Source organism: Eretmochelys imbricata, chromosome 1 (genome assembly GCF_965152235.1).
Source record: "Eretmochelys imbricata isolate rEreImb1 chromosome 1, rEreImb1.hap1, whole genome shotgun sequence".
In the NCBI taxonomy this organism is placed as follows: Eukaryota; Metazoa; Chordata; order Testudines; family Cheloniidae; genus Eretmochelys; species Eretmochelys imbricata.
Genome location: NC_135572.1, coordinates 168,327,050 through 168,352,158, shown reverse-complemented (window position 1 = coordinate 168,352,158; position 25,109 = coordinate 168,327,050). Strand labels below are relative to the sequence as shown.

General features: G+C 38.0%; 1 protein-coding gene across 2 annotated transcripts in view; it reads right to left on the bottom strand.

Annotated features, from left to right (window-relative positions):
* LTN1 (listerin E3 ubiquitin protein ligase 1) overlaps positions 1–25,109 on the bottom strand; it is a 42,377-nt gene that overhangs the window by 8,183 nt on the left and 9,085 nt on the right. For both annotated transcript variants that reach the window (XR_013346466.1, XM_077819688.1), the window contains exons 6-24: positions 24,869–25,049; positions 23,875–24,048; positions 20,932–21,122; positions 20,226–20,373; positions 18,982–19,770; positions 18,322–18,363; positions 17,001–17,193; positions 15,522–15,761; positions 12,561–12,714; positions 12,144–12,294; positions 10,646–10,847; positions 9,433–9,592; positions 9,081–9,185; positions 8,647–8,789; positions 6,396–6,531; positions 5,247–5,391; positions 1,689–1,902; positions 1,119–1,356; positions 120–194 (exon numbers count right to left, since the gene is read on the bottom strand). Coding sequence is in view for 1 of the 2 variants with exons in the window: in XM_077819688.1 (XP_077675814.1) it covers positions 120–194; positions 1,119–1,356; positions 1,689–1,902; positions 5,247–5,391; positions 6,396–6,531; positions 8,647–8,789; positions 9,081–9,185; positions 9,433–9,592; positions 10,646–10,847; positions 12,144–12,294; positions 12,561–12,714; positions 15,522–15,761; positions 17,001–17,193; positions 18,322–18,363; positions 18,982–19,770; positions 20,226–20,373; positions 20,932–21,122; positions 23,875–24,048; positions 24,869–25,049 (3,681 nt within the window). In the remaining variant the exon portion in view is untranslated. The remainder of the gene's footprint in view (positions 1–119; positions 195–1,118; positions 1,357–1,688; positions 1,903–5,246; positions 5,392–6,395; positions 6,532–8,646; positions 8,790–9,080; positions 9,186–9,432; positions 9,593–10,645; positions 10,848–12,143; positions 12,295–12,560; positions 12,715–15,521; positions 15,762–17,000; positions 17,194–18,321; positions 18,364–18,981; positions 19,771–20,225; positions 20,374–20,931; positions 21,123–23,874; positions 24,049–24,868; positions 25,050–25,109) is intronic.

The following is a 25,109-nucleotide window of genomic DNA, read 5'->3' as shown; positions in this document are numbered from 1 at the left end:
GAAGTTTGCTTTTTGCAATGCTGTATATTGGATTAAAAGTCCTTCTTGACCCCATGACATGCAACACCCCATCCCCTTTAAAAATGCAGAACTGAAGTCAAAACAGAAAAAAAACGTACAAAGCTGATTCCTCTTCTTCATCACCATAAGATTTGAGATCCTCATCATCAAATTTAGGCAACTCGGGCATTAACCTGTGGAGTTGAGAGAACCAGTTTTCATTTTTACTGCCTACAATATTTATGTCGTATATCAAGAAAAGCATTAAACTGTTGGCAATGTATTTATTAAAAATAGTGCAGTGTCTATAAGACACACATCCAAAACTGGTTGCTTAAATTACAGGTGCCAGAAGGCACACAGTCTTGCTCAGTTTTTCCCTTTACTCATCTTTATTTTAGGAGGACTCAGAAGTCCTAACATCTATACTTCTGAACAAGCCTATCATCAGCCTTTACAGACCTTTGAGGGCACTCTAAATGAGAGGCATAAGCTGCTATGGAGCCTATGTTTCAGGTCATATGTACCTTATAAATTGCATGAAAGGTAGTCAAGTATATGTACCAAATTTCAGGCACTAGGGCTGTCCAAAGAAAGTTCAGAAGAATCTTGAGAATAAGGAAGAATTATTCCCCACTTTCCTCATACACAAATGTCTGAAGAGTTTTGGCTCAAACGCTTGAGTAAAATTTACCTTCAGGCAGAGACCAACCCAGGAAAATTTCAGCTCAACAGACAAAAGTTTTGGAAAGCTATGAATATCTCAAAACACAGTGCTAGACTGAAAACACTTAGGCAACCCTGGATTGTAGTAATATTGATACTATACTTAAAGCACATACACAATTCTGTCAGAAAATCAAATTACATTTGCATGTTCCTTAAAAACGAAAGTTTTTCCTTTATGTTAATACATTAGGCTAAAATTAAAACAGTTCTAAAATTACTCAGTATTTACACTGAATATATGTATATCAAAGTTCACTACATGTACATAAATTACCACTTAGTGGTTTTTCCAAATGGAAAACTATTTCACTAGTCTCCTCACATTTCAAAATGCAAAATTCTACAGAGTTTAAAAACAGAGAGGAAAAGATCGCTGGTTGATTCCTTACTTATATAGCATGTGGTAGACAGTGATTTGTACAGGTCTAGCTCTGAATAGCAGCAATGGAGATAATGTGTTTAACAAAGTCTGTAGGTTATCTGGGAGGTTTGTTTTCTGGCCAGCAACAAACTTGGCTGGCAGTTTGTGGTTCAACAATTGGTCCTTTGAAATGTATGTTAGAACTTCACCTAAAGACTTTAGGATAGAGTTCTGAAAGGATTTTTCAGATGCATCTTTGCTTTCCCCTGTTCGTAATGGAGAAAAACAGAAAATTACATTTGTAGCTCAGTTTGTTATGGTTACAAGTGAGTTCAATCACAGACAACCACTTATCTAAATTATCCAAGACTAAATATTTTTAAAAATCCACATGCAATTTTATATCCCTTAAATATTTTTCACCGATTGTTGCTCATCCATTATGAGTTAGTTAAATACTGTCTAACAACTATATGAATAGAGCACTCAATATAATAAAGTCAAACCTAGTCTGTCAGCTATTCTACTTAAAAATACCTCTACTCAGGTCACTTGTCCTATCAAGCTACTACCCTGCTTGTCATTGCCATATACTTGCCTGTGACTTTTACCAACAACGTTAACAGCAAGTTGTGAATGCCTTCACAAAAGAATTCCTTCCATTCACTGATCAGGTTCATAGGAAGATTTTTGATAGCCTCAGGAGTTGCTGCCTGGAAGTAAGCACTAAGGGCGGAAGCCAAGTCACAGCTGACACAGGCAAAAATTTGCACAAGTGGAACATGATAAAGCGAATGGTTTTCCCTTGTTGTCTGGAAAAAAAATGGCAGTAATTTCTTAGTCCTCACTCTGCTTTAAGACAGTCGTGTTATACTATATTTATACAGAGTTATATATCACTACAGAATTTGTAGTTCATCAAGTGCTTTGAGATGTTTGATGGAAAGGCAAGCGTTAGTTACCGCTACAAAATATACTATATGAGAATCAGTAAATAAGACAAATCTGCGCTCACGCCACTTCAGAGCGCCTTGTATTTGACCTCACAAGGTTATTAAAAAACTTCTGCTGGATCCCAATGAAAGTAAATAAAATACAGTACAGGTGAGTCGCATCATACACGCATTTAACTTACGCGAATTCAACTATACGCGCTCAGCAAAAAAAAAAAGAAAAACACCAAGATACCTGTAAATAGTGCGGACGATTCCGCCCACCTTTCCACTCAATGAGCGTATGCCTTGGAGTCAGCGAGAGATGAGAGACGTGAATCTGCTGTTTCCACAGTCGGTCTCAGTTCCCATGTGCCTCTCATAGTGTGAGCATCTCGCCACGCTGAGTGTGATTCTAGTGTTTAAAGATGCATATTTTTCGTACAACATGGCCCCTAAATACAAGCCAACTACTTCACCTGGTGCTCAGCCGAAGAAACAGCAATCTGTTCCAACGCGGGAGGGAAAACTGGCTGCGTTGGACTTATTGAGAGACAGTAAGTTGGTTTCCAATGTGGCACGTAAATATGGCCACAACGAACCTAGCATCCGTGCCATCAAGATTTGGGAGAGAGAAATTCGTCAAGCCGTGGCATCAAGTGCTCCAATAACTGCTAAGGTGACGAGCCAGGGGCGTGATAAGACTTTAGTGAAGCCTGAAAAGGCATTAAACTTATGGCTGGAAGACATGAACCGTTAACATGTGCCTATCGATGGCAACACGTTGCAAGAAAAGGCTCTTAGCCTCTATGTGCTGTTCAAACCTCCTGCCAAAGAGGGACAGCCTTCTGATGAGAAGGAATTCAAAGCCAGCCAAGGTTGGCTTAACAGTTTTAGGAACTGCTTCAACCTCAAAAACGTGCAGACTACTGGTGAAGCTGCATCTGCCAACGAAGAGGCAGCAAAAGCCTACCCCGAACAATTAAAGAAAATCATAGAAGAAAAGGGCTATCTCCCGGAACAAGTTTTTAATGCTGACGAGACTGGGCTCTTCTGGAAAAAAATGCCCAACCACACTTGCATTTCGAAATCAGAAAGACAAGCCCCTGGTTTCAAAGCAGCTAAAGACTGTGTGACTGTGTTGTTTTGTGACAATGCGGCCGGGCATTTAGTAAAGCTGGGCTTGCTCTACAGGGCTGCAAATCCCCGTGCCCTAAAAGGCAAGAACAAAAATCTCCTGCCTGTGTTCTGGCAATCAAATATAAAGGCTTGGGTGACGGCAGCATTATTTCTGGATTGGTTCCACAAGTGTTTCATTCCAGAGGTCAAGCGGTGCCTCGAAGAGAAAGGACTTGACTTTAAAGTGTTGCTGATCGTAGACAATGCTCCTGGCCACCCTGCAGCACTCCGGTTTGCGCATAACGACGCTGAAGTCGTCTTTCTCCCCCCCAATACCACCTCCATCCTCCAACCTCTTGACCAAGGCGTGATTCGCTGTTTCAAGGCCACGTACACAAGGCTTACGTTCTCACAGATACGTAGCGCTATGGATGCTGATCCCAATCTTAATGTGATGGAGTGTTGGAAGTCCTTCAACACTGCCGATTGCATCACTTATATTAAACAGGCAATGGGTGCAATCAAGCCTGAAACAGTCAACGCATGTTGGCGAAATCTATGGAAAGAATGTGTGAATGATTTTAAGGGTTTCCCGACCATTGACAAAGAAGTGAAACGCATTGTTCAGGTGGCCAGGCAAGTGAGTGGTGATGGCTTTGTCGACATCCTTGAGGAAGAAATTGAAGAATTAATTGAGAGCCACAGAGAAACATTGACTGACGAAGAGTTAGAGGAACTGATAAAATCGTCTACAGAAGACGAAGATGACGACGACGAACAAGAAGAGCCAGCAAGTTGGAATCTTCATAAATTTGCTGAAGTGTTCCAAGCAGCGAAACACTTGAATGATTTAATTTCTGAATACAATCCCTCTATGGAACTAAGCCTCAAAATAACAAGTAGTATTACGGACGATTTGAGACCGTATCAAGAAATGTTTGAGCAGCTCAAGAGACAACAGTGACAGTTGCCGATCACCATGTTTTTCAAGGAAAAAACAACCAGCAGCAGATGAGCCTACGCAAACTTCTCGAGCTGAACCAGAGCCCACCACTTCGTCTACGACTCGCTCTCTGTAACCCTAGCTCTCCGTCACCTCCGTCTTCTGGATCGACATCAAGCCCTGATGACCCCCTGTAATTATAATTTTACACTACTGTATATTTTCCATATGTACTCTTTATTATATACTGTATACATTATACATATTACTGCACAGGGTTGTATGTACAGTATACTGCATGGGCAATTTAAGGAATTTTCAAGGGTAATTTTGACTATACACGATTTTCGCCTTACGCGCTGACTTTAGAACCTAACCACCGCGTAAGATGCGACTCCACTGTAACTTTCCCCAGCTCTTATCAAGGTTTAGAATAATGGATTGTTTCCATTTTTACAGAACCCTTTTACATAATGATAGGCAGAAACTGCCACCAAGTGGATTCAAATAGTAATGTGTGTATCTGCAACACTAAACCTTACATGGCCAAGTAGGCCAGAACCATAGTTTGAAAAGCACCCCCGTTCCCTCCCTAATATAAAAACTTCATAAGCTTCATTCATTAAATCATTTCCACATTGTGGAAAACTTACGTTCAACCAGAAATGACTAAAATGGTGCTCATTCCCTTGGACAAAAATCAATCCCTTCCCTCAAATTGGGCTCCTGCTTTTATTTTTGTGTCAAGATCCACAAAAAGTACTATAACTAACTATAGAAAGTCCTCTAAAATGACACGTCTATATAGGAAGCCCACAAATGTAGCTGCTACTATGTTTTGGGCTACTGTCTTTAAATTAACATCCATCCTTCCATTTTGTAATGATGCTGGTGAAAAACGAATGTGTTTCTAGCCAAGGTAGATGATGCAACTACCTGTATAATATTATGTAAAGCACTTCCAAACCCTTCAGATGAAAGCTGCTATAAGAACATACAGAGAAAGGTATTAAGGCTTAAATATCTGTTCGTTTGCCTCCTTATTTTAAATACAGAAAAAAACTAGTCGAGTGTCAAATTAATAGGTCTTGAATGTCATCTATTCTGAGAGTCCTATTTCAGGGTGCAATATACTGTTTAGCGATGATGCTTGTCATTTTACCTCTAACCAAGCCAGCATGGAGCACATTACGAAGTCCCACTCATTGTCCATCAGTGGAAACGTGGAATATTTTAGCAACAGAGGAAAGTAACGGATCATCTCTATATTGAAACCAAGCAACTGAGGCGTTGCTTCTTTAAGATTGCTGCAACAGAAGTACAGAAGTTAAAACCCATACTCATTAATGCAGAGGAATAAAATATTTCTGTTCTAGCCTTAGTGTTTCCTCTTAGGCCAAATTCATATTCTATACTGGAATCTGCATAAGTGCTTAAAATACCCTTGCTTTCTTTGAAGTTAGTTCCTATGTAAACTAATAAGTCTATATGACAGGAACAAGATAAACCAACATGCAAACAAACAAGAAGTTCTGTGATTCTAGAAAGGCCACCAACTGCACATTATACTATCTATTTGCTCAAATAATAACCTAAAGTAAATCAGTAAATTTAGTAATTAAAACTACAATTTGCCTTATACTCCAGGTCACAATTCAACATGGGTATACAAGATTTAATGATTTCCTGTAGCCAATAAAATATATGAATGAATCACACAGAGTTTAGTTTCAAGTGTGAGCACCTGGGTGTGCAAATCTCACAAGTTAATGCACAAATTGATACACAAACACCTACAACGACTGCCTACTTTAAATGCATAATGCAGGCACAATGAAATTCTCTTGCCAGTTTGTCCCCATTTCATTACATCATTACACAGATCTCTTCAGTAAACCCAAGATGGATGAACTTCAGACAAATGAAAGTATTTCTTCTCTGCATGTTGAGTCTTTGCTCAGATTTTCAGGCCCAGATTTCTAAAATACAGGTGCCTGAAATTCACCTCCCAAGTCTTTATTTAGGTATCTAAATAAGTGATCTGATCTTCAAAGTGCACGGTATTCAGAAACTGCTGGATGCGTAACACCTTTTGAAAATCCATCTATTTATTTAGGTTCTTCATCAAGGATGTAACCCCCAATCCTGAAAAGACATATGCATGTCCTTAACTTCAAGTATCCAAGTACTCTTACTGAACGGGAACTTTCAAAAATAGATTTTTATTTTTAAACTCTTTGTCCCTCTAAATAGGCTGTTTTAAAATACATAGTAAGATTTGGCTATGTTAAGTTATAGCAGAGTTACCCACCAGCTGAAAAGGAAGCTGTCCTCATTATCATTTCTCCATGACATGATGATTTTTAGTATTCCAGGCAGTAGCTCTCGACAATCAATGCTTCCACTATGTAAGCAGGAGTTTAAAATGGCAAGATATCCAAAAGCTCCTACAATACATGTAAAAAAGCACATAGAACACATTGAATGCTCTTGAATATATTCATGTATTTATTAACAAGACAACACCACCATAGGAAAGGAAAAATGCATATCCAATTACTACTTTACTTACATACACAAACATACAAAAATTTATTCTGGACAATATTTAGATCTCTCTTATTCTTTCAGGAGCTAATCCACTGTTATTACAACTAAATGCTCTGGTAAGTTTACACAGTTAATAATAAAAGTGATTAAAAAATGCAAACTCAGGTTCTAACACCACATTTATCCTTTGCAGCACAAAACAAAAAGAGTAATAGGTCAAACTATACATTTAATGAGATAATTAGGAAAAGAAAATATTACAATATGCAGAGTTAGCATAGCTCAAGGAAACTTGACACTCATGTTAACTGTGAACCCTTATTACTGCATTAATGTATTTTTTTAAATTTCCATTTTAAAAGAAAGAAGAAAATATGCATTTATACCTCCTGGAGAGCAGATACATTTTTTACAAACACCATACCAATGACGTGAGCATTCCATTAACTGCACCCTTTATATGTGCATGTCACCTCACACAAGATCTGGTGCTGTATTTACAAGAACTTTACCAGCTCTTTCATGAAGTAAGTAGAGTACAGAGTCAATAGGGAACTCATTCCTTGACTAAAGTTTAGAACACTGGGCACACATTCCTTGGCCAGGACCCACTGGCGAAATAGGATGGGGGAGAATGGGACATGTGGACCAGAGGAGCTGACTGGGAATCTATTCTCCTCAATCACAGAGGACTGTGCCAAAGAGATACATGGGGATCTCCTATACAACCAGGGAATAGTCTGAGGACCCACTCCATTGTTATCTACGTAAAATTTCCCAGGTCAGGCCCTGGTGGCCAAAATACAGTCTCAGAAGCAAAGACAGAGAGCCCAGAAAATTTTAACTGAATGTATAACCCAAGGATAATATAGTCAAATACACACTAGTTGTGGGGAAAATAAAGAATCTGATGGGGCAGGAAAATTCAAGATTTTGATCAACTGTTCCCCCTTAACCAGTGTTTAAAAATTCATACTTACAAAGCCTTTACAATATGTCTATTTGCAAGTGCTCACCTGAAGATACAACACAGTTTTGCCCAAATGGTCATGAATTTGTTTTTAACAATGCTAAGATTTTCAAATTCAGCAAGAGATATACTCCTCACTGAGGAATAGTGACATGACAAGTTTTTATGTAGCTTCGTCAATAAGAGCATGGCCAAAAATGAATGAAAACAAGGAAGAAGAGGGAGGAAGAGTGTTTTGTTTTTTATTTTAACTACACCATATTCAAACACCTGAAAGGATTTTGCTTATACTTTCCCACACAAGTCTACTTTGGGCAGAAATCCAACTATAAAAAGTTTAGGCTCAAAAGCAGTGGTTCTCAAAATAGGGCCGCCACAGGTTCGGCTGATCACGGCTCCCACTGGCCGCGGTTTGCCACTCTAGGCCAATGAGGGCTGCAGGAAGGGTGGCCAGCACATCCCTCAGCCCCCGCCGCTTCCCGCAGCCCCCATTAGCCTGGAGCAGCGAACCGCGGCTAGTGGGAGCCACGATCGGCCAAACCTGTGGACGCGGAAGGTAAACTTAGCGGCCCGGCCCGCTAGGGGCTTTCCCTGAACAAGCGGCAGCCCTAGTTTGAGAACCACTGCTCAAAAGGGTAATTTTTCAGGAAGTTACACATTTTCAAAAGTGACATAGGGCACTTAGGAGTCTAAGTCACATTAATTCCCACTGCAACACTGAGCAGTGCTATGCCTAAATACCATAAAAATCTGGACCTGGGTCATTTGCTTCCCATTCTGGATGGGCCACATGGGTAATAGTTATATATATGAGAACAGTCCTTAATAGTTTATAAAACCGTTGGTACAACATGTAATCAAGACATAATAAGCTGACAACTGAAGATAATGCATTTTCATTCCACTAACAACACTTTGTTTGTAGTAAACAGTTGCCTTATCAAATAGTCTATGAAGCATTACTACGAAGAAATTAATTACGTCATCCCACCTTAAATTAATAAACCAAACTGGCTGAAGAGTGTATAGTTATGTTACTGACCATCAGTACCGACGAGGTCGGTTTGCATACATGCCATAAGTTTAGCAGTACACTGGATAACTAGTTCTTCCTTTTCTTCTTCAGGTAAAAATGGAGACAGGCTCTGAACTGTATGCAAGTTGCCTTCTGTTAATGGGAAAAACCTGTTCATGTAAATGAGATGCCAAGAATGAAACGGGGAAACAAAAATCAGTTTTATTATATGAAAATGTAAATTGGCTCCTGGGAATCATGGATCAAAGAAAGATTATTTCATATTCTGCTTCTTTCAGGCCATTTATATAAGTAAATTGCATTTCTTTTACACTGCATATATAAATGATAAATAGTACCCATTCTACATATTTCATTCATCAGAACCAGTAGCAACACAGTATCATCAACAACATTAACTCACAACTACAAGGAATTAATGAATTGTAGTATTAGAATACCCTTCTGTCATCATATAAAGTTGTTTTATTTCACTGGATGCAATATTCTTTGTATGGATCAATCTAACCATGGCTAAGGCCCAAAGTCTTCCACACACTTTTGATCTACAGAAGAAAAAGGAAAAAAAGAACTATTTAATTTACATGTAGATTGTATACACGCACCCTACATGTGAGACCATATCAAGGAAAAGACCTTAACGAAAGAAGTCAGAATGAAATCACATCAGTAAAAGCGATCTCTGTAATAGATCACATCAATAAAAGTAATAATCTCTGTAGTGCAAATGCCAAAGCCAGAATAAATCAGGAATGTTATATTTCATCAAGTATTTTCTAAATCTGTACCTACCTGTTAAATAATATCTGCAGAAGATTGGTGGTATTACCAAATGCACTTAAGTCCTCATATGTAATACTGATTACTTGAAGCATGTTGAGAAATTCAAGGAGGAGACAAGGAGGATCATCAAGTTCTTCAATCCACTGCAATGAGTACAGCAGTTCTGCAACTAATCAAACCAACAAAAGTATCGGTTTTAAAATAAGCCTGGTGTATGCGGGGAGCCTCCACTTACATTTCCATGTATCTTGGTAACTCAACACAAAACAGCTTACATTCACACATAACTTCAGGTGCTCAGAGGAATGAGCTGGCACCAAGACTTATGTACTTTGGGGTTAACAATAGGTAATAATACATGATTAATTTAAGCTATTCTAGATGCTTAGGCACTATTAAAATGAAGAAAAAAAAAAAAAAAAAGCATGGAAAGGACTCTAGTTAGTAACTCCTCTCCTACACCTTCGTATTATCTTACTCTTCTTGGCTCTAATTTTCCTGGCTGCTGCTCCTAAAGTAGGCAGTCAAGACCAAATTTCAGATAGTAACCCCAGTCTGAAGTTAAAACCAGTTCTTGAATTAGTGTGTTTGTTTCTTCTTCGTCCTCTTATAAAGGATCATACTGAGAAGTTACATGTCTCTTCAATAGCGGCAGAAGAAGAACATGGAGTGGCATCACTACTTCATAAAATGCACAACATCCATGGTCAGATCTGATTTAAGAACATGAAAATAATTAAGCCACTTCACAAGTAAAAGTGACTGAACAAGAGGGAGGTACGGATAGAGTGATGAGGAAAAGAAAAATGATTGCAATAACGTCTCCAATCTCATGCCTAACACTCAAAACGTACCAATACGCTATCATGGATACATTGCATGTATGCTCACCATGCAACAGGCAGTGTTTTGGGATAGCCGGTATTTTGACAAAGAACTATTTTTACCTCAGTTATGCTAAGAGGTTAGTTGAGAGAGTATGAATACAAGAAAAAAATGAAAAGCCAGAAGGGTTCTAGATATATAAACACCACACTAAAAGATACTTGTGGACTTAAAGCAGGATCAGAGCAACAACTGTAAAAGATACAGGATAAAGTAATAATGTCAGTTAGCTATATTCCAAACCTTTCATTAATAACTGCTTCCACCAATTGATACAATCTGGTTTACAACTACTATATAAAATCAACTGCTCTTTAGTTTTACCATTCTTACTTACTTATCTTCTCAATTTTCTTCCTTTCTGCATCATGGTTTTCAAACACCACCCCGTGTTCCTGTATAAGTAATGCCATTTTACTTAACAACGCTGCAGTGCACAGATGGTTTGGAAGTTTAGTTGTTTTGCACAGCTTAACCTCTGTTCCTGAATGCTCACAGTTCACGCTCAGTCTTCCTTCCAAAAGAGGCTTGTGTAACCACTGTAACGAACACAAGAAAGGAGCTGTCCACAATTACTTGCAACTTTTACAGAATAATATAAAGACTTAGGCATTTGTAAAAAAGAAAAGGAGTACTTGTGGCACCTTAGAGAATAATCAATTTATTTGAGCATAAGCTTTTGTGAGCTACAGCTCACTTCATCGGATGCATTTGTGTAACTTTTCAAATTCAAAATTACTTACAATGTCACTTAAAGTTCCCACACTGAGATTCCCACGTGTTCATAACAATAGCCAGTAAAGGTACCCTAACTGGAGAACTATTCCCAACACAGGTCTAACTGCTGTAGCAAGGTTATTGGTGAGGGATTCCTAATTTAAATTTAAAGTCCTTTTCTGTCTAATTTCAATCATATTGCCAACCAAATTAAAAAGACACTTGTAACTTCAAAATTGCATTTATGTCTGAAAATTGTATACACAGTATAGTTGCAAGTAATACTGTGAGTATTATACCCGGTCAGTAGTTAAGGAAAAACAGATTTATGTTTTTTTCAGTTTACTCTGCCTATTTGACAGCACTTTGAGGACAGTAAGTTTCACTGTTTTCTCTCTATAGTCACTAAATCAGTTGAAAAGACTATAAACAGCAGCAGAGGAACAATACAAGTCTTATAAAAGGATTATTTTTACACAGGATTTACTTTTAAGAGGTCACTATCAGAAACTGCATTTTTTAACCCAGTAAATTGCAAAGTAAAGCAAGTTGACAATGTCCTTTAAACAGTATTTTATGTAGAATCCAAAAACAGGGGAGTTTTTATATTTGCAAATTTTGTATAGCATCATTAGGGATACAACAGCCTAAATGTTCTGTGCATATATGGCCCTCATACGCACGCACATACCCCTACCTTCCCCTCCAATATGGAAAGGGACTCATCCACCTCTGCTGCTTTCTCATCTGGACCTTGAACTACAAGCTTCTGAGCACTTTGGCCTTGTTCCAGCTCAGCACTTAACATGTGCTTAATCGTAAATATTCACTGACTTCAATGGGACTATTCCTATATGTACAGATAAGCATGTGCGTAAGTGTTGTGCTGGATCATGGCCAGAGTAGCACAGCACCATGCAGCATTTTGCTCCTGGACCTCACAAAGTTGAGGAGGTAGAAACTAGACAGGCAACAGAAAGAGAGGCATACTTCACATCATTTCCAACCACACTGCTCCAGAGATTAAGCAGGAAAGATTACAGAGAAAGCAGCCCAGGTTGTACATATAGCAGCTATTTCACTGTGCAGTAGCTTTCAGACTGCAGTCGTTTTCATACCTCAGTGGGTAGAGATTCTCGCAACTTTTTCCATTCAGAGCTGTTTGGAGTAATACATCCAAAATAAGCTTCCAGAAGACAACCAGACAGTTCACCAGCTTCCAGTAGCTTAGTTAACAAATCATTAACTGCAGAGATCAAAACCTGAAGGCTGAAAAAGTGGAAAAAAAATTCTTCCTGAGAAATTAAGCACAATCATGTGACAACAAGACAAGACATTTCACATCAGTACCAGGCCACATCAATGGCTTTTCACTTTGCATTTTAGGTCATGCTCTTACCTCACAGACAGAATAATAAACATTTTCATTATTTAGGACTTACGTATAGGCAGATGCTGTAAAAGCATTAGTTTTGAATTGATTATTTCATATTTTAATATCCCAAAACCAACAGATATGCAGTAAACATAGTTACCTTTTAACATCCAAAGAGGAAAACTGAATTTGATTCCTGACCCACAATGCAGATTTATGCAAGAAGGTGCTCTGTTTCTGCATATAGCCAACCTCATGCACAAGCGAACTGAGGCCAGACAACCAAGTGTGCTTTAGTTTATTGACAAGTAAATCTAAACACAAAAAATAAAGTAATTAAAACATGAACTGCCAAATTACAAACTGCATAATGGTGGGCACATTCACTACATCACTGCTCTGTTAACATGTGAAGTAGTGTTTCTCAAACTTTTTAGGTTGGTAACCAATTATTTGAAGTCAAAAATGTGCAGTACCCTCTTACATTTACTATAAAAGTAAGTAAAACATGTATATAATTATCACACACACACCTTGAAAAGTCAAGCATACAAAAGTTGTTAGGAAATGTCAGAATTAAGGATGCCTGAGCAACCTTAATTTGGCCATCTTGTGCATATGTATTATGATATCATTTTTAATTACATGGAATCATAGAAATGTAGGCCTGGAAGAGACTTGAAGAGGCCATCAAGTCCAGCCCCCTGCACTGAGGCAGGGCCAAGTAAACATGGACTGTCCCTGTTGGTGTTTGCTCCCAGTGTATTTGAAGAACCTCTTCTTATTGCCTCTTATGTCCCTTGCTAGGTGTAACTCACTTTGTGCTTTAGCCTTTCCTATTTTGTCCCTACATATTTATGCTACTCTTCTGTATTCCTTCTTAGCAATTTGTCCAGATTTCTACTTTTTGTAAAATTGTTTTTTGATTTTCAGGTCATTAAAGAGCTCCTGATGCAGCCATACTGGCCACTTCCTAGTCTTCCTATTGGGATAGTTGGCAGTTTGTGTGTTTAATATGGTCTCCTTGAGAAACTGCCAGCTCTCCTAAACTCCTTTATCTCTTAGATTTTCTTCCCATGGGATGTTACCTACCAGTTCTTTGACTTTGTTAAAGTCTGCTTTTTTAAAGTCCATTGTTCTTATTCTGCAGCTCTCACTCCTTCCTTTCCCTAGGATCGTTTTCATGATCACTTTCACCCAAACTGCCATCCAACCAGGGGCGCTGGAACAATCTGTATAGTGGGGGTGCTGAGAGCCATTGAACCAAACTGTAAAATCGTGTATATGATGGAAACCACGTCAAGCCAGGGGGTGCTGCAGCACCCCCCACACGCTAGTTCCAGTACTACGCATCCAACTTTGGTTTCATAACCAATTTAGAATTAAGTATAAAACAGCTGTCCACCTGGTTACTTCCTCCACTTTCTGAAACAAAAAGTTGTCCCCAAATCACTCAAAGAACTTATTGGACATTTTGTGTTTTGCCATTTTATTTTTCCAGCAGATGTCTGGTAGTTCAAGTCCCTCATGACCACAGACTATTTTTCCCCACAGGACCCCAGCCTTAGTCAGTGCACAGAATGGATGGTGCTCACTTAATGAGCAGCCACTCACTATTTTATTTTCTCCTCATTGTTCACGTGTCATCCCAGGCCTTATTTACTGCACACTATTCAAACACTTTCTAAAAACAGAATTATTAATTTCTTCATGGGCTTCACTATGGTGCTCTTTACTATATCATCAGAGTATTTCACAAATACTAATGCATTTATTTTTACAACACCCCAGTGAGATAAGGGTGTAGCATTATGCTCATTTTACAGACGGGGAACTAAAGCACAGAGAGATTAAGGTAAAAAGTATTCATTAAATTTGAGATGCACAAAATCTGATTTTTCAGAGTACAAAGAATTATACAGCAATGTTCAAAGCACAGCTCTCATTGACTTCAGTTGCAACTGTGAATGTTTAGCAAATCAGACCCTAGTTCTCAGCGAATCAGACACTGGAGTCTCAAACCAAGCATACAGGGAAAAAAAAACACACTGCTATACCAAACTTTAAAAAACAAACAAAAAAACCCCCAAAAACACAGGTGGTCATGATGCGACTTGATTAGCATCACATAGGAACTCTGTGGCAGATGCAGGGACAGACTCCAATTCTCCAGGACAACATTCAACTGCCTTAACCATGAGACCCTCCTTCTTCTTCCTGCAATCCCTTCCTTCATTTATTCTACACCTTCCAACTTCTTCAACAAATAACACAGGGGTCCCACAGGCAACATCTCCTTCAATATGCAACCATTGTCATTCTCAGTAACAATTCATAGTCATTCTATGACTATCTGTTGTCATCATGGACCAGGAAAAGAAAGCAAAAATGAGTCTATAGCCTGGGGATTAGGGCACTCACCAGAGAGGAAGGAGATCCAAGTTCAAAGTCCTGGCTCTAATGACTAATTATTTATTAAAAAGTAGAACAGCTTCATGAGAAGAGAATGAGAAAGCCCCATATCAAAATATCCTATAGACCAGTAGCTAGGGCACTCCCCTGCAATGTGGGAGGCCCAAATCCCGTCTTCTCATCAGGCAGAAGGGAGAACTGAATTCAGGTTTCCCATATCCTAAGTGATTGCCTTGACCAATGGGCCACAGTGTAAAAGGGAAGTACCACCACCAGCACCTGTTCTTGAATCCTTTCCTTTTGTCAAAATGTCTGAAAGTCTAAATAAAGTTTTTCAGGTCAAAACAAAATGTTTCAACATTACCAAAATGTTATGACTTCTTCAGTTTGGTCAAAACTATTTGGCAAATTAGAGAATAGTTTTGGTCAACCAGAAACTGCAAGTATTCATCTGAAAAATGTTGCACAGCTCTAGCTATCACTGAACAATTGAGAAACATTGATCCTGCTTTATGTGAATATTACTTGGAGTTATGGGGGTTTTTTTGCATAAAATCTTAAATTTCTGGAGGTGGCTTTTCTCTACTACTGCCATGAAGATCAATCTTTAATACAAACCAACACTAAACACACATGCAAATATAATCAGAAAAATAAATGTTCCAAAGTCAGATTTTTAGTTTGCAAAGTAATTCTTGCATTGGGTTACCTGGCAAGTGCGTAGCATCCTGGCTCTGAGCACACAGTTGGAAAATAGTAAACAACAAGTCTTCGGAAGATGTCATCAGTAAGCACCCTTTAACTGAGCTGAAAAAGTTAGAGGCTACATCACATATGAACGATACTGATGGTTCAGTATTTCCAGCTTCAGAAAGATCCTTAGCTTTTGAAAGAGCTGCTTGAAGTTTATCAATAATTCTTTCAACATAAATTTCACCAATCAAGGACTCTATTAAAAAAAAAAAGAGAGACTTTATGATTACTCTGTGACAAGTAAGATCCTACGGAAGCCATCAGATGCTATAAACGGTGTCTGCCTGCTTTTCCAGATTCACTAATCTTGAAAGCAAGATCAAGGGGAGAGCCTGCTTTAATTTTGTATGTGCTAAAGCTTGATTCATTTCACTCTGGTCAAAGATGTCCTTGCTCTTCAACACCTGATGGAACACACCCAACATATTCTTGGTAGTTTGTTACACAGGCACTCTGCACAAAATCATAGAGTATCAGGGTTGGAAGGGACCTCAGGATGGTATACGTGCAGTAATACCTCCAGTCCCATAGCCATCCACTGAAATGCCTGACCCTGACTCATGATAAGGCAAACATTCAATCCTGGAGCACCGCATTAGGTCATTTAAACCGACAAATCTGTCTGACTACTTTTCTGGAGTGGCGAGCAGGTTTCCCGCACCTTCCTCTGGGACCCAACAGCAAAACACAATACTATTATGAAGATCTATCTATTCTACAGTATGCATTCATCTTACTGGTGCATCTCTTAGGAAATTATGAACCACTTCTTGGGCACCAAAAAGAATTCAGCCTTCAAAGAAACTAGGAAACATTACTGCAAGCATTTTAATAAATACCAGCAAGCTAAACAAAATGATAGCATTATAAATACATTGACTTTAAAATTGGGTAATACAGCAGAATATGAAACTCATTAATACCGAGGTGTATGTGACACTTGCCACACAAGAGAAGCAAAAGGTGGAACAGGTAGTTACTCACAAAGGTGTACCATACATCTCTCAGTGTATGTGCCCCAAATAAGCAGATTTAGGACTTATAAATTGTTTCTGTTGTCTGAGGTCAGAGGGCTCTGATGTGGATCCATAACCCTTCTGATTTGACACTACTTTTTGAACAGTAAACTTCAGATTGTATGGTCTATTCCGCAGTTGATCATTTAGTAAAACCAATCTTTGCACTGAAGAATTATACAATTAGAGAACAGGAAAATCTAAAAAGAAAGAAGATTAACACTAATCCTGTCAACAGATGCATGGAAATGGAAGGATATCCAGTCACTATTCCAGGTTAGTTTTAATGAAATTAAAAGGACATAGTATACTAGCTCAGGTAAATATAAACAGAGAAGCAGCTAGAGGTTACAAAATGTGATAGGGTGAAAAACCTCAAGAAGTTCTTTTTCTTTTTTTCCGAGTAGCAATTCACCTACCATTTTTAACATGCTGTGATAATACCAAGCTCAGGAGGGTCCACCTTTCTGAACAGTACAATTCCGATGAGGCTGTTGTGGTTTTCAAACCCTTATAGCACAGATCATCTGCTAGTATTACGAGCTTCTCCCCTAGTACATCGCCTTTCAGCCACCCAGAGACTAATGAATGTTTCACTGAGTCCGAGCATGCCTGAATTACAAGACAATAACTATTTTTGCAAGGTTAATAACTTTAAGGGTATAGGATTAGTATGTATTAGCCTTTATACATTAATGCCAAGTTATAATGTCAGCGTTTTTTCAGAAACTAATGCCAAGTTATATACTGGGGGAAAATTCTGCTAGGTGATGAACCAATTATTATTATAAATAATAAAAAAGAAAAAATAGGAAGGAATTTTGAAGTGTGAGGCATCCATAAGTGAGGAGGGATGACATTGATACTGGGCATCACAAGATCTGGGTTCAGTTCCCAGCTCTGCTACCAACTTCACATATCACTTCAGGCAAGACACAAATTCCTCTGTGCTTCTGTTCCCTATCTGTAAAAATGGGGATAATAATACTTTACTTCACAGGCATGTTGCAAGAATAAATGTATTAATGTTTGTGAGTTGCTCAGATAATATGGCAATAAACGCTATACAAATGCCTATAAAGTAAAATAACTTGGTCCTAATTAGTCAGTATTTCTGGGGTTTCCAAATAGTGGTTGAATTTACACTTCATTCTTTCTAAAGTACATATGCACAGTATTATCCTGTTTTGTAGAGACTAAATGGCTCAGGGGAATGGAAATCTGTATAACATCATGCCACACAACTGACCACATTAGAGATTCTTATCTATGAATGAAAAAGGAGCCCGTCTATATCAGAGATGAGACGTACTGAAGATGGAAGTTTACAATACAGGCAATGCCGTGCCTCTATCAGTGGTTTTCAAACTTTTTGTATTGATGACCCCTTTCACACAGCAAGCCTCTGAGTGTGACCCCCCCCCGCGCCCATATAAATTAAAAACAGGAAGAAGGGGGTAATTTAATTTTATGGGGGCTCAGGGTCGTCAGCGACCCCAGTTTGAGAACCCCTGAAGGAAGTGCTTCAGTTTCTAATGCTATCTACCATGGGCTTGTGAGAGAGGTGCTATATTTAAGTTATAATAAAACAGCACTGTTTCAAATTTAATTATTACTAGATTTTCAAACTACGAAAATCAGACTAGTTTGTAGTCTACTCCAGTTTACCTATCACTTAAAGATTGGAAAGTATCCAAAAGTATGCATGCAAAATAAGAATAAAATTCCCAAAGAAGATACCTTTTGAATTACTTGTAGGAAAATACTCCATTTCAGATCCATCTAGTGGAAAAACAAATAAATAAAAATATAGTTAATAAAACATATTCCATTAGGAAAAGAAAGCTTAATGCAATCTCTATTTATTGTCTAATTTTAATTTCTGAAAAGGATGTGTAGAAGTTGTCAAGCCTTAGTAGCGAGCAAAGATTATCCCATAATTATGACTATTTAGCAGCCAATAATCCATGAAAGAAATTATAATTGCCCAATTCCATGGCAACCTAAGTTTCCCCCATCAACTAGATCAAAATGGGTAGAAGTCACTGTGGTTAAGAGAAAAGCTGCAGGTTAATACTATAAATCATATTGTATGAAGAAAAAAGGTGGTAATTTAGGAACAAAAATCTAAAGATGTATTCATTATTTTCAGTACAGTATATTTATATCAAGTGAGGGGGATAAGCATATCAATGTCATAACACCTTTCCTAGTATTCGAATTCCAAACTCTCTTAATTCCATCTTCCCTCTATCAGATTTATCCAAAACAAATATATTACTCTGAGTCAGAATACATTTTCCAGATCCAAAATCACTATTATTCTCATTCTCTGTTGTAGCCCACAGGATAGTCATTATATAAATTCTTCTATTTGCAAAGTAAAAAAGAAAGCCTTACCTTAGTTAAGTCATCAAGAATATTTTTTCTTTCTGTATTATTGTTACAACACCTAAGGACACTATACAAAATATCAACCAGAAAATCTGTCTCTTTCCTCCAGTCTTCTTTCAACCAAGCTATTAAATTCTGATGCAGAAACTGTACTGATGGATTTTCATGCTGAAGTTTTACATCTTCCTGGGATTCAGTCGGAGCAGCATTCACACCATTTTCCTGCTCTAACAGCACTTGAAAAACTCTGCTAGAAGGGAAGGAGTTGAGCAGAGCAGAGAGAAACTTTAAGTGCCGATCAGACTTCTGTTCACTGATATACACAATACTCAGTTCAGCGAGGATACAGACTAAATCTTCTAAAGGTTCTTTCCTTAGAAACAAAATATGTGGTGGATCAATCAGTATTTCAGATTCACCATTATTTGTCACTTCAGCAGACTTCCCATTCTCTGTGTTTCTTTCAGATTCATTCTCATCTGTAAATCTGATCTTTATGGTTCTTCTTTTGCTTGGTTTCACAGAGCTCTCTGGGTTCTGCAGAATTTGTAGCATACAGGATATAGCAACCAAAGATTTCTCATCAGCATCTGCTGCATCAACATGGAGTACATACATTTTTGAGAGACTGTCCCAGAAATTCGACAAGAGTCTCCGGAAAGTTACAGCTGTGCCATCATCATTTAAGATTTCTGTCTTTGTTTCCCAGGAGCTCAATATTTCTGCTATTTGGTAAAACAATGGACCAATTTGTAACCTGGTCTCTTTAAGCACAACTTCAATGAGAGGAACTAGCTACAAACAGAAATGCAAGGAAGTTTTAGTAACTAAATATTTACACAACTGCACAACAGTTTTAATATTAACAATCTCAGGAAGCTCTGCAAAATAAAGTGTTTAACATCTATTAAATATCAATTTAACAGCAATCCTGAAAACAGAATTAGCAAACCGTCTAACCCACCCAACCTCTTCTATTAAACATTTACAGACCCCTATCCATTACATTTACACTTTATTGTTAAAGACATTGGGGTTTCAATCAAAAATTCTGCACTCTGTCAGGTTTGGTTTTATGGGAAGGAGGATATAGAAACACAGCTAAAAGTTATTTTTTCTTAACTTCTCTGGGATTTTTTTTTTATTGGTGAATACATTTGCATTGATGTTTTCACAATTTTGTTCAAGTTAAAATTGTGAAATTGCAAAACCAAGAACAAGAACTTTTAAAATATTTACATAATATATACCTGATCACATATAAGCATCTGCTGAATTTGTTTTTGTTCATCTTCTTCACCTAAATTCTGTAGCATGGCAAATCGTAAACATTCCATAAATGCAGATATGATTGCAGAACACTCTGAATGGCTAGCTATGGTTCGTTCACTTGACAACCTAAATACATGTAAATCAGGAGACATAAAAAGAAATAGTCATTGTTCCTTGATTACAATCTGATTACCATGCTTTAATGTAATACCATAGGTGCTGTTCATTTGAGGAAAAAGGGATAAGAAAATCTATAAGTGACCTCAAAATAAAAATTCAGGAAAACAAGTTCTACATAAATCAGAACTAGAAATGTGGGCATTTAAGCATGGCTTTTTAGCCTAGTTTACTTATTCATAAAAATACAATTAAGGATTAAACACATTTGTGGCTTAACAGACAAATGCAGCCTCTACTATTTAACTGAATCTAAAGTTTTAAATGCACCCAATATAGTGCCACTTTTTAAACTTATGCTCTGTGTGTGCAGTCTTGAAGAGAGAAAGGGACAAGGGATCACAGCAGGAAGAAGAAGACAGGCAGACAGCGTACAGAATTCAGTTTCTGATATTTACATATTTTAAAATGCTTTAAGTAACGTAACCTTCTTTCCATTTGGTTCCAAACATAAATAATTTATTATAATAAATATTTAATCTAATGTCATGAATTTGTGGCTCATACCCTTGAATTATTGAGCTGAAAAAAGTTCTGTAAAAGTCCAGCTTTGGTTCTGTAATGCCATGAGGTACCTTGCTAATCAATGGCAAGAGATTAGGATATATAACAGTAGCTAGACCTCGTCCGCCCTCTCGAAGTACTATCCATAGCTTTGGCAGAACTCCTTTTTTGGCATTTACATGACTCCAACAGTCCTACAGAAAGAAATAATTATAGGAATAAATTAAACCAGACTCAGTTGGTTTGGAAGACCTCTCAGGTGGGTCATCTAGTCTAGTTCCCTACGCTGCAGTAAGAGCAAGCTATCACCAAATCTAAATTGCCATGAGTATTTTTAAAACTCATTTTCTCTCTAAACATTTCCATTTAAATTAGTGAATTTTAAGGTTTAGGAGACTTCAGAACAAAATCTTGTTTTACCACAGCAGAGATCTTCTGGGTAATAAACTTAAATCAAGAAGGTTTTGTCTTCAGTGATCTTTTGACCCATTATACTGCTTTGTAAAATAGCTTACTATAATATATTGCTACTTTTATGACAGTCCCAGGTTTAACCCATCACCCCCAAAAAACAGGTGTTAGGTTTCATAAAGAGTCACTACAGTTATAAATATTAGTATTTTGCAGTGAGTTTTAAATTATGAACTGTGACAAATCAACTATAAGTATATTTTTTTATTAAACCAACTTCCTATCGGTAACAAAGACAAGTTTTCAAGTTAAACAGAGCTCTTCTTCAGGTCTGGGAAACTTATTCAGGGCTAGACTTCATGTACAGTGCTGCATCTGCACTGCTGTGGTGCTTCAGTGAAGACGTTCCTATGCCAATGGAAGAGCATCTCCTGTTGGCATAGTTAATCCACCTTCCCAAGAAGCAGTAACTACTTTGACGGGAGAAGCTGTCCTACTGACATAGCACTGTCTACACAAGGGGTTATGTCTACCCCTGAGTGATGTAGTTATACCGATACAGGTCTGTAGTGTAGACCTGGCCTCAGAGTGTCACAGCTAAAGACAAGGTGGAAAAGACTGTTTAGCATTAGTTAACGCACATTTCAATGGACATTCAAGGTGAAGTGGCCCATTAACACCCTTCCAGTCATAGGGAGGAAAGGGAGGGAGGGAGTGGGAGGTAGCTGAGGGGGAAGGTGGGTTGTTAGTTGGTTATAGATTGTTTAATAAGGCCTAAATCCAGTGTCTCTATTCAGACCATACTTGCGATGATGAGTTTGGAGAGGTTGGAAGGTTGTTTGAAGGCCAGAAGAAGTAGATCACATCATGGAATGAGCCACTCAGATACCCTGAGAGAACCTGTTTCAGTACAGAAATAAAACCCCCTCCAACTGCACACACCTAGTTATCACCTACCACCCTCATTGAAACCCACAGAGGGTATCATCAAACAACTACAACCCATACTTTCCTGAATCCCCTCTTCTGGCTTTCAAACAAGCCCCCAACCTCTCCAAGCTCGTTATCAGAAGCAAGCTCCCCACAGACCAGGACACACCAACTCAAAGCGGCACTAGAACCTGCCAGAACAACAGATGCAAAATCTGCAGACATATCTCCATTCTTACAATGATCAACACCCCACACAACACAACTTTAAAGATACATGGGTCCTACATATGGCTATCACAATATCGGTGTACCTCATCCAGTTCACTAAATGCTCCAATAGCAAATATGTGGGTGAAACCAGACAGTCACTACACTCTCAAATGAGCTCACACAGGAAAATGATAAAAGACAAAAAAACCCCACATCATCCGTGGGTGAACACTTTTCACAAAGCGATCACTCTAAATCTGACCTCTCAGTCCTCATCCTCAAAAGAAACCTACACAACACTTTCAAAAGACAAGCCTGGGATCTTAAATTCATAATTTTGCTAGACACCAAAAATCATGGACTGAATAAACTGTATGTATGGCTTATTAAAACAATCTACAACCCACTAACAATTCCCCGCAGTTGCTTCCCCCCCACCTTCCTTCTCCCATCGGTGTAGTAGTATCTTCACTGAAGTGTAGACCTGCCCTGAGTAAGTTTCCCAAACCTGAAGAAGAGCTCTGTGTAAGCTCAAAAGCTTGTCTCTCTCACCAATAGAAGTTGGTCCAATAAAAGATATTACCTTGCCCACCTTGACTCTCGAATAACTTGGGACCAAAACAGTTACAACAACACTGCATATAAGTTAAATTTTGTATGAAAGCCAAAAGGCACAAAAAAATATTCTAGGGGGAAAAAACATTGTCAAAGTTACATTTATTATTTGAACTGATAATGTATGAAGTAAACAGAAGGCTGATTTTCATACATGATTATAGGTCATGCCAACAATTACAAGATACATCCAACACCAGTTACAAAAAGGACACTATGGAATCACTAAACGAAATTCTGGCCCCACTGAAGTCAATGAAAAATTTCCACTGACTTCAGCAAAACCAGGATTTTATCTGAAGAGTTGAGTGGCTACAGTATCAGGCTCTAATTAAACAGTGACTAGAGACCAACTTGGACATCATTTTTTATAAATTCTAATAAATAATTCAATAGAGAAATATTTGTATTTTTAAAAGCTATTTTATATACTTGTGAAGTTCTTAAATGTCACAACTTCAGTTTAATTACATGCTAAATTCCTGTCTGCTTTTCAGAGATAATGGACATACACAATTTTTATTTACTTTTAGTGGAGCTGCGAGTGCGGAGTACCTCTGAAAATCAGGCCCTTATAGTGGAGGGAGGGGAGGAGGAAGGGTTGTTTGCAGTAGTAAGGGGTTCACAATGGTTACTTTATGTTAAACTGATATCTTCTGCTTAACCCCAAACCGAGGGCACTGGTATGATGTGAAAGATTAAGTCTGACATATTTGAACAGACCACTAGCCTCTGACTTTTAAAGAAAAGAAGTTCTCATTCAGTTTCCTGCATTACCTCAATGGTAACAAGGACGTAAAGCACAGATTCCCAAAGAGCTGGACACACCACTGCATCACTGTCATCAATACTGAGAAGAACTGCGGGACAAACTCTTGGTCCTTCAACTTTCATTGATTCAGGAAGGAGCTGACAGAAAGTAGAAACTAACTCAAAAAAAGCGGAGCGAACCTAAAGTAAGCCACAAAAACAAAATATTTCAGTAAACCATGGATTACAATATTTATTCACTACTACAAATCAAAAGTCTAATTTCCCCATGCTTGTTAATTACATACTTTGATTTACTTTAAAAAGAAATGGTATATGAACACAAGCATGTCTGAAATACATTTGATTTAGCACACACAAAAATCAACAACAAATTTTCAGTTAGTGCACAGAGCTGTAACAGATTTTTAAAAACAGGGAAATTATGTGACAAAAGTTTTTTAAGAGATCATATACTGGAAGAGAAGATTATATATTTTTTAAAAGTACAACATTATGCAGAATGCTTATCTTCCTTTTATGGAGTACCTTTTATCCACAAGCATCCCGAAATGCTTTGACAGACTAAACGAATATTTTATGCAACACTGAAATGTAATGCTGTAGTTGTTCTGCACTGATAAACACAAACAACAGTTCTTGGCAGAATGAAGGTCAATCCAATAATTTAGAAAATTACCTGCCTAAATGTATCCATAAGTTTATGGAGCTTGCTTCTTTAACAAGAATTTTAAAGGGCTGTATTTCAGCCACAAATTCCAAATAAGCAGATGCCTACCTCAAAGGAACAAATTGGAGGAGATTACTCAGACGCTCGTTTGCCTATAGCAGGGTCAATATGTCTTGTGATTGGAAGACTCTTTTAAACACAGCTGGGCAAGGCACCCAGTTCTTTCTTTCTTCCACAATATTTGGGATGGCTTAGTGCCCTAAGTTTTCAAGTGTTGCTTTTGTAGAAAAAGCCTATAAAAATAAAGATGGTATAAAAAGGTTCAGATACCTGAGGTATGCTGTGCTTGCCATATTTCCAAAATTTGTTCTGAGATTGAAGGGGTATTAGCTTTTCTTCCAGTGAATGAGTCTCATTCTTTGGCAACATGCAAAGCAACTTCTTTAAGGCTAACAAGGAACATGTCAGAATTCGAAAGTATTTGGCTTCCCTTTCTTCTTCCGGTACAGTTCTCAGGTAAAAAACAAAAACAAGTTTAACGCATTAATTGAAAACTAGCAGAATGTGTATA